Source organism: Xenopus laevis, chromosome 8S (assembly GCF_017654675.1).
Source record: "Xenopus laevis strain J_2021 chromosome 8S, Xenopus_laevis_v10.1, whole genome shotgun sequence".
Classification (NCBI taxonomy): domain Eukaryota; kingdom Metazoa; phylum Chordata; class Amphibia; order Anura; family Pipidae; genus Xenopus; species Xenopus laevis.
The window spans coordinates 34520252-34530655 of NC_054386.1; the positions used below are offsets into that span (position 1 = coordinate 34520252).

General features: G+C 45.4%; 2 protein-coding genes across 2 annotated transcripts; one reads left to right on the forward strand and one right to left on the reverse strand.

The window, feature by feature from the left end:
* ptges2.S (prostaglandin E synthase 2 S homeolog) lies at positions 1 to 6126 on the reverse strand. The gene is given in 7 exon segments (XM_041574447.1): positions 1 to 548; positions 793 to 898; positions 1082 to 1276; positions 1379 to 1531; positions 1909 to 1964; positions 3383 to 3577; positions 5719 to 6126. Coding segments are annotated over 7 exon segments (1236 nt in total). The 3' UTR covers positions 1 to 425.
* A 32-nt stretch (positions 6127 to 6158) lies between these two features.
* On the forward strand, positions 6159 to 9993 carry LOC108699961 (bublin coiled-coil protein-like). The gene is made up of 2 exons (XM_018232716.2): positions 6159 to 6317; positions 9048 to 9993. Exons 1-2 carry the CDS (start codon positions 6260 to 6262, stop codon positions 9236 to 9238), a joined length of 249 nt encoding a protein of 82 aa, XP_018088205.1. The 5' UTR covers positions 6159 to 6259; the 3' UTR covers positions 9239 to 9993.
* The last annotated feature ends 411 nt before the right edge of the window (positions 9994 to 10404 follow it).

Below are 10404 nucleotides of genomic sequence, written 5' to 3' on the forward strand. Positions count from 1 at the left end.
TATAGTTCTACCTGTTTATTGAGATTTTACACAATCTCGCAAAATATCCTAATGGAAAACAAGTGCAATAGTCCATTGGTATAGGAAGCGCATCAAACGCGCTGCCTTCACTGTCCAGCAGTCCAAATCGAATTGTTAGTCAAACTGAGCTTTATGTTTGTATTAAGAAGCCATACAGGCCACTAAACACAGTGTTCTATAAGTGATAGTTAAGATCCAAACCACACTATAGATTTTTTTTAACGTTTCCTAACCCAGCAAGCACAAGACTTCAGCAAAAGGCATTCTGGGATTTCCCAGCATTCAACTGAATGTATCATTTTAAGACTAAGTGCTTCAGCTTTGTTCATCCCTGGGTTTCTGCTTGCCATAGTAAAACCTGGAAGGTCAGTGCAGTCAGCTCTCTCCTCTTCAGCTGCTCACTCTCAGTCTACAGGCCTATAAACAACTGTAGCCATGCACTCGTACTAGGGTTTGATTTTAGTGTTGATCATCATATCATTGAAAGATTCCAATCCCTCCATAACTCGTAGCACCCCGTACACAGCCTAAAAAGAATAGAAAATGCACAGGCAGGTTAGGGAGAACCTAGAAAAGAGATACAACTGGGGTATCAAGACAAAGAAATATTGCCATAAAGCACGTATGATAATTAGCCATGGCGTTGGGCAAAGGCACCGAAGGTGCCAGGTCTAGGAAGCCTCCATAATCTGAGTCACCTCCTTTGTCTTCTCCAAATCTCACTGGTGCACTGTCGCCCCCAATCACATCTTTTGCAATGCCAAAACTCACCAGATCGGCAAGGTTTGGCTGAGATCCTCCCATAAATTCCCTGTGCTTGTCCATTCCCTTGGCTGGGGAGTACAGGTCATGTCGCACATCGCCCTGAAGGTAGTGCCTGCAATTGGGCCACACAAAAGAAAATAATATGAGGCCAACAAAACATACACTGTGGCACATATAAGGCCAACATGTGACTTTTTCACACGAGCTCCCAGAGTCAATTACACAAGGGTGTATACTGGCCTAGCCCATACATTAAGCAATGGCTTTTTATAAGCACAGACCCCGGCACACACACCTGCTCTTCAGCCTTTTGCCGATGATATACATTGCGACGGCTCCTATATATTTAGCAAACAAGCCTTCCACCGTGCCAAAGTTTCCCTCTCGGACAATGTAGTCAAAGGAGGCTTCATGAGGGGTCCGATACACATTGGGAGAGATAAGGTGCACAAGCCAATCATCTGCCCATCGGCGCCATTTCATCTCATCACTAAAGGACAGATGAAACTGTAGTCACACCATTCAATCATTGTACAGCATAGGACCATGACCCCCTCGAAACAAGTAAAAATGACCAAGGCTTTCGCCTTGCACTCGGGATTCTTTGGTATGATAGACTTGCTCAGTCTCCCGCTCATCCAGCATCAGCCAGTACTTATTATTATTATATTCAATCACCTCCTTCCCCTTGTCATTCACAGCTTTCATAGATGGATAATAGGACAAGATTTCCTCCAAGGTTTTCCTGTTTGAAGACACAACAAGAGCATTTCTTTCAGTTAATGTTTAGAAGTACAAAACAAAAGCATTTTGGTTTCAGAATTCAAAGGGAGGGGAACACAACTCGAAGCAGGACCCTGGTATTACAGTTAGCGTGGGAATATCTTGGATCCATGGCTATATACTCTCATTGATGATAAAGCTTCTGGGCTTGGGTCTCTCAAAGAACCTTTTCAAAGAAGACAGGCCTCTGTGGCTTTCCATACCCATCCAGGCCTGTCTGTTTTGAAAAGCAGTCGAAACCTCTAAACCTCTCCTGCTGAAGCCCTGTCACCGGCATAATGCCCAACCAGTCACGGGTACTGGAATGGAACGGATAAGCCTGCTTTAGCACTGGCTTACTTGGAAGTGAGGAAAGTCTTCACCACACTGATAATAACAGAGGAGTCGTTGAGTTGCTGCAGAAGAGAAATAAAATGTGGTTGAAGGGGATGCAGAGTGCTACAAAACAGCAATGCCATCGAAATATTTTAGTGGAGTTTTTCTATCATATTTTTTTTACAGCAGGCTCCACAGGCTGACACGGGTCTTGCACAAGTCCAATTTTTAAACCTGGACAGGTCTCAGAAGCGCAACTCAACCCGCAAGTGCCTTACCAGCTACTGAGGACCATTAAGGTTCTGCCAGCTTCTGACATCTAAGGGTCTTAAAGGAGAAGGAAAGGCAAAAGCTATGAACTACCTCACTCAAAAGTTATCATGTAGATGTCTTAAATCGCATTCGTTTTAGCTTACCAATGTGTATATAAAACTAGTAAATCGTGCATCATGTTCAGCTCTCATTCAGTAAAACGCGCCCGCCATCTTGTTATAACAGGCTTCCTTTTTCCTCTTGTTCGCCAATGCCGTTGCGCCAAACACTCCCCCTTACCCCAGGTGCGTGTCGTAGATGAGAGGAAAGCTGCGCCTCTGAAGCATGCGCAATAGAAGCGGATTTGGCCCAATGCGACTCAAGGCTGCCTTGGGCAGCCTAGAGGAAGCTAGAGTAAAATTCAGTGATGTCACTGGAATCCTGCGGACCCATTATCATTATAGCACGTTTACTACAGCTAGACAGCAGGGAGATAGGAATTACTACGCTATGTAAGTAATTACTCTACCAGAATTGCCATAGAGCTTTACTTATGTTTTGCCTTTCCTTCTCCTTTAAAGGAAAGCCTACATTTTCCTGCCATGTACATAAGTTGGGCATATCTTCCTCACCCAAGCCATATAATTTGTACTGTATATACCTCTGTCATCACATTTTCCTAAAACAAATAGCAGCTTTCACTGGGCAGCCATTTTCACTCTGACACATAATCAGTAACATTGAGACATGTATGCTGTAAAGTTCATGCAATGCAGAATGCAGCTTTACACAGGCACAACATACTTTGATAAAAAGTTCTGCTGGGGTTGAGCACTGTAATGGTTAAACTGAGCTAGAAGAAGTGTAGAAAAAAAATAGGATCAGACAACTAGGGCAGAGTTTCTATAGGAACCAGCAATGCTATCTCCTCATTGGCTGTTAGACTGGAGGCAGTGTTTAGTAATCGGAGCTGAGAAGAACTAAGCACGCTCATTAGCCAACAGCAAGAGCAAATTCCTGAGGGAGGGGGTCGAGTGGGTTAGAAGAGGAGAAGGATTTCTAAGTGATTAAGGGGATGCTGCAGCCTTACTGTTAATCTTTTAACAACCAGAGTGGCAGTTATATAAAGATTTCAAAGAGGCTGTTCACTGATTCAATTTTTGTGGAGGGGGTTAACATGTCCTTTAAGGGAACAAAATATGGAGGAAGCTAAAATAGCGTTTTTGTGTTGACAGAAAGAACTCACCAAGGAAGAGCTGGAGTCTGCAATCAGGATGGGAACCTTTCTGTAGCTGGAGAATTTTATCTCCCGTCTCATGACTGGATTGACCTCTATGATCTCATGAGGCAACTGATAATAGTCGAGGAAGGCGCGTACTTTGCTGCAGAACGGGCAGGTTTTGTACTGGAACAGGGTCAGCTTGAACGATCCATCCTCGGCCTGACAAATCAGGATTCTTGTGAGACAACATTATATTTGCTTATACACAAAACAAGGCCGTAAAACCTTTCCTTGCTTTCAGCACTGAATGAGTTTCGTTTAGATCTCTACAACAATCCGAATAATGCCGTAGGCCAATAGCACAGGGGGCACTTTGACTGCCATCCTCCGATGCCACTAAACATCAGTGGTCAAAGCACCATGTCTGTCTGTCTCCGCTCCTAATACTACTCTTAATACTACAGAATGTAAAGCAGTACAGCATTGACAGGCAGGGCCGACCATCAGAAATCGCAGGGCCCCATACGAAAAAAAATTCCTGGGCCCCCTGGGCTATGCCCACCACAAGCCCCACCTAAAGGTCCGCCCTCCCCACCCCACAGGTCCACCCCCCACCACACACTAAAAAAAAAAAAACATTGGTGGCTATGGTTCCCCACACGTTAATAAAAAAATATTGGTGGTCAGGGCCCCCCCCCATTGAAAAAAACATTTGTGGTCAGGGACACCCATTAAAAAATATTGGTGGCTAGGACACCACATGGGGGGAAAAAAATTGGTGGCCAGGGTCCCCCCCCCCCCACGTTATAAGAAGATTGGTGGCCAGGGCCCCCCTTAAACATCCATGTGAAAAAACTTCCCCCCCCCCAAAAAAAAATTTAAAAAATGTGGTGCCCAGTGTCCCATCACACAACAAGGACCACAAAGGGTTACCTTTAGGGGGGCCCTGCCATGTTACACTTACTTCATTAGTGTGGCCCACCTGCTGTCAGTGAGCTGCCAACTACAGAAGGGAGCACAGGTGGCTGCATCTTCTTCCAGCGACAGGATTTTCTTCCCTCATTGGTCACAGAATTTCAAGTCCTGGTAAAGCCGCATGGTGATTGAATGAGCTGGAGGAGAAGTTCAAACCTCAGCTATCCAATCCCTGAGCAGCTCAACCGGGACTTAAACTCTGTGACCAATAAGGGAAAGGAATGGACAGAAGATACCTTCCCTTGTGCTCCCGCCCCCTGCCTTCCCGAAGTCAGCAGCTGTCAGAAAGCAGGGGGGCCTGGCTAATCAAGAAAGTGCGGCGTGGCTGGACCCCCTTACCCTCAGGGCCCCCTACAACTGTCCCCCCTTGATGGCTGCCCTGTTGACAGGTGAACCTCACAAAGGTCCACTTTGCACCATGTCGGTCCAGTAGGCTGCTTTACATTAAATAGTAGGAATGGTGCCAGACAGGCAGGGTCCACATCTGCTCCATTCCTCACTAGCACCAGCCAGATATTCTAATTGCTGGAGCTTCCCCAGGCTCTGCAGCATCTCACAAGACTCTGCACTGGAGGTGTCCAGCCAAGGCAATACAAACTGGATCCATTGGGAGCAGCATAAAGAAGCGACATGGCAGTTCAGGGCAGCAATCTCCATGGTGACCCATAATATCCCATAGCATGAACCAAGCGCCACCACTAAACAGGGATCATGATTGATGACATCACTAGGCAGGGTTTAATGACGTGTGGGTTGCGGAAAAACTCGACCCTAACCCCGAGAACCCGCACCCGGGTCTGGCGATAGTAAGACACTAAACTTTGTGCAGCAGTTGACAGGAACCCACAGGTAAACCCTAGGGCTTTGGGTTGGCCAGTGCATAGCTAGGCACAGATCATGATTAATAACATCACTAGGCAGGGATCGTGACTGGTGACATCACTACGCAGGGATTGTGACTAGGGATGCACTGAATCCAGGATTCGGTTTGGGATTCGACCGAATCCTTCTGCCAGGCCGAACCGAATCCAAAACCTAATTTTTCCCCTTCCCAACGCTAATTTGCATATGCAAAGTAGGGTCCGGATTCAGCCAAATCTTTCACGAAGGATTCGGGGGTTCGGCCAAATCCAAAATAGTGGATTCGGTGCATCCCTAAGTGTGACTGATGACATCACTAGACAGGGATTGTGACTGATGATGACATCACTAGGCAGAGATCGTGAGTGATGATGACATCACAAGGAAGGGAATGTGATTGATAATGACATCACTAGGCACGGATCTTGAGTCTATGGTCCCATGGTTAAATTGTTGAACCCCCTGCCCCCTAGCAACTGAGGGTTCATGTATATATTACAAGTACACAGAGATTCTGTTCGTACCTGCTGCTTCTCCTCCGCCCCCTGTTCCCCAAATGAGGACTGCAGCGCCTGAAAAACTCCCAGGGAGCCCCCCAGCACAAAGACCAGGCCCAGCACCTTCCTGCTCCTACTGTTCGACTCCCTCCACCAACCCCCGGCTCTGTAGCCCCTCACTGCCAGCCAAGTAGTTCTAACTAATGGGCGGCCGCTCTTCCCCGCTGCCCTGTAGGCAAGATGACTGCGAGCCCCCAACCCTATATAACCCCTTGCTACCAGGCCGCCCGCTACCCCAGGGAAAGAAAGACACCGGCCGATACTCGCCGCCGCCATGACTACCCCTGCTAAACGCTGAGGCAGCCCCTGCCGCCAAGTACTAGCTCCAAGCACCGCGGACCTATACGCAGCCATCTTGCCTCTAGCTACGCACATTCTACAACATGCGCGTGTCCGCACCGCCCATTTGTGCTTCTAATTGGCTGCCTCTGGATGACGCCGGCCTGTGTTTTCCCAAGGTCACGTGGTCTGGCAGTCACGTGAGAGAGGGAGAGGGGACTCGAACAAAATGTCAGGACCAAATGGGGACCCGATGGTGCAGCTGGGAGAAGCGACAGGAGATGAAGGTAGGGTTGGTAGTAGCCTGGGACGCTGACCCTCTCTAACTCCTTCTTTACTACAACTCCCAGCATTCTCTACTGATCCCTGCTTTAATACAATTTGGGACAGGCTCATGTAGATGCTGTCCTTCCAGGGCATTGACTCCGAGCGGGGCCCATAGTAAAGGGACAAGATGTAGCAGGAAGGGTCCCTACCTCCCCAAAGGCCATGTTGCTTTGACTGGTTGGCAGGGGATGCTTCGAGTTGTACAGATGCTGGGCCAACCACTAATACACTGCTCTTATAGTGCCAGGGAGCTCTCTCTGTGCAGCCACATTCCTATTGGGCGTCATTTGGCAGGAGTAATGGGTGGCTCACAGGGCAGCCATCAGGGGGGAGAGTTGTAGCGGGCCGGCCACGCCACACATACTTGATTAGCCAGGCCACACATACTTGATTACCGGACCCCCCATCTTTGAGAGCTGCAGACTTTCGGAAGGCATGGACGTTTAAGGGGCCCTGGCCACCAATTTTCTTATAATGGGGGGGCTGGCCACCAATTTTTTTTTCTCATGTGGGGTCCTAGCCACCAATATTTTTTAATGGGGGGGGACCTGGCCACCAATGTTTTTTATGGGGGGCCCTAACCACCAATATCTTTTTATTTTTTTTAACATATGGAAACCCTAGCCACAAATATTTTTTTTTTTTTTTTTTACTGTGTGGTGGGGGCCGGACCTGTGGGGCGGGGAGGCCAGACCTGTAGGTGGGGCTTGCGGTGGGCGCAGCTCAGGGGGCCCAGGAAATGTCGTATGGGGCCCTGTGGTTTCTGATGGCGGTCCTGGTGGCTCGCTCTAGAGCCCATGGGACCCACAGGTTTGGACTGAGAGATTTCCTCTAGAGGCAGGTCATGGGTGGCCATATTCGCTACAGGCCAGCCGCTCCCTGGCATATGAGTCATGCCATTGGTTGGCCCATGGAGCTGCCTAGACTTGATCTGAAAGGGCCCAAGTGTGACCCACCTTACAGTAAACCAGACATTTATCAAACTAACCTTGTCATAAAGGGGTGCACACCTATGGTATTCCCTGGTCTTGGTTTATAGGGTGCTGCTTACAATCAAGAACCCATTTGTAGGGAGTGATGTAACAAATGTTGCAGTTATGATGGAATAACTATCTATATATATATATATATACACATGCTACTGGTTGCTACTCTTTACGGCTACAGTTTAATAGTTACGTGTTATGCCTTGTTTTATTAAAGGAAAACTATACTCCCAAAATGAACACAAGCAACAGATAGTTCATATCATATTAAGTGGCATATTAAAGAATATTACCAAACTGGAATATATATTTAAGTAGATATTGCCCTTTTACATCTTTTGCCTTGAGCCACCATTTGGTGATGGTCTCTGTGCTGCCTCAGAGATCACCTGACCAGAAATACTACAACTCTAACAGGAAGAAGTGTGGAAGCAAAAGACACAACACTGTCTGTTAATTGGGTCATGTGACCTAACATGTATGGTTTGTTGCTATGCTTGTGAGTACAGTGAATCCTACGATCCCAGGGGGCGGCCCTTATTTTTTAAAATGGCAATTTTCTATTTATGATTACCCAATGGCACATACTACTAGAAAAGTATATTATTATGAAAATGGTTTATTTACATGAAGCAGGATTTTACATATGAGCTGTTTTATGCAATATCTTTTTATAGAGACCTATATTGTTTGGGGGGTATAGTTTTCCTTTAAGGCCCTTTGCTATTGATCTTCCAGTCTCTCATTTAAAGGAAAACTATACCCCTGAAACGATGTAGGTCTCGATGAAAAAAAATATATTGCATAAAAGAGCTCATATGTAAAACCCGGCTTCATGTAAATAAACCATTTTCATAATAATATATTTTTTTAGTAGTATGTGCCATTGGGTAATCATAAATAGAAAACTGCCATTTTAAACAGATAAGGGCAGCCCCCCCCCCCCCCGGGATTGTATGATTTACGGTGCACACGAACATACCATACTTGTTAGGTCACATGAGCCAATTAACAGACAGAGTTCTGTCTTTTGCTTCCACACTTCTTTCTGTTACAGTTAGAGCTGCAGTATTTCTGGTCAGGTGATCTCTGAGGCAGCACACAGACCATCACAAAATGGTGGTTCAAGGCAAGAGATGTAAAAGGTCAATATTTATTTAAATATATATTCCAATTTGATAAGCTTCTTTAATATGCCACTTAATTTGATATAAACTATCTGTTGCTCAATTATTCATTTTGGGGGTATAGTTTTCCTTTTAAACCACCATCTGGTTGCTAGGGTAAATTACATCAGGTCTGGACTGGGAGTCAAAATAGGCCCAGGCACTCCAGTACAGAGAGGCCCAATCCGCTCCCCACCAGCCCACTAAATAGTGACTTTCTATGGCATCTTATGGCAGCCCCTTTGGCATTTGCCAGAACTCACAGATTGCCAGTACGGAATCAGTAACCAAATAGCTGCAGACATTCCCAATTGAAGCACTGCAGAATATAGGCAAAGAAAGCTATGCATGGGTAGCAGACCTCCTATTTTGTCTTCTAGTCTTTGTTAAACCACTACCTAGTTGCAAGTGTAAATTGGACCCTAGAAACCAGATGACTGCTACAATTCCAAATTGGAAATCCGAGAGCTGTTGAACATTACAATGAATTTAAAGGTTAACTACCCCTTTTAATTTTAGCATTGTTCATTCCCTGTAGATTATGCAGCCTTGGACTTTATGTTGGATCAGATCAATTTCTGCCTGGATCACCTAGAGGAGAAGAATGACCAATTGCATGCCCAGCTGCAGGACTTGCTGGAGTCCAATCGGCAGGCCCGGCGGGACTTCCAAATGCAGATCCTTCAGGATTCAACAAACCGTCCCACTGGGGAGCATTCTGACATGTGACCCACTATTCTATGATCTCTGTTGGGGGCAGTCAGATCCCACACAATAAACTGCACTAATGCCTAGAACATATTCCTTAACTGGACCTGATCCTGCCGTTAGTCTCATATCTGGAAGTCTGATAGATACCCCCAGAGTTTTCCGTACCGTATGCAATTTATCCTTTGTATGTCTGCATTGAAAGTGGCTGAGAATATATGGATATTTCAGTTGACTCGGTGGGGGGGGGGTGGAGATTTAAAGGACAACTGAAGACTTACAAAAATAAAATTCTTTTAGGGCTGCTGTATGATCGAGCTTGCACGGCAGCCCCATACACTGAGAATTTTTGTAATCCTATCACCTACCAGATGTTTCCCTGTAAAACAGGCACCTCCCACCAAACTTTGGTACTGTATATTCAAAATGGGCTCATAATATTTAAGGGGGTTAGGCAAGGAGGAGATCAGTATTTCTATCCATTGAGATGGTCACAGTTTAGCCTTAGAATTGTCTCAATGGCTAGGACTGCTGCTCTCCTCTACCAATAGCAATATCTGAGGATTTTAGTTTGGCAATCTGGAGAGATATCTGCTTCTTGCTCATTTATTTCTATGTTACTTGACCTTTAAAAAGTCAAAAGAAACATAGTGATGCACTAATGGGTAGAACTGGAACAACTTTAGGAACAAGCAATTATTTTGGGTAGTGCCAGTAGGGCAAAGCTATGTTCTTTTCTTCCCATTAAATGATAAGAATAAATATTCCTGAAAACATGCAGTGTATTTCCTTTTAAAGCAGGGCTCACCTGAGCAGTCCAGCTTGATGAATTTGGACATTAAAGGGTGGCAGTTTAAAATGATTAGATCACCTTTAAAGGGAAACTACCACAACAATAACAATGTAATTTCAGTACAGTATGATGCTTATATACATTTTTGCAATAGTTCTGCTTTAACTATAGGACATTTATCAAATTTAAAGCTGGAGCTGCTGAGTACAATAAATTAAAAAAAACATTAGCAAATAAAGATAAACTGCAAACTGTTATAAATGATCACTGTCTACTTCAGACTAGTGAACTTCCCTTTAATAGATGATACTGTAAATATGCTTGAATTAAATCACTAAAAGCAGTGGAGAAGAGAAGGCATGTATGAGCACAGGGCTCAAAGCCTGGAGAACAC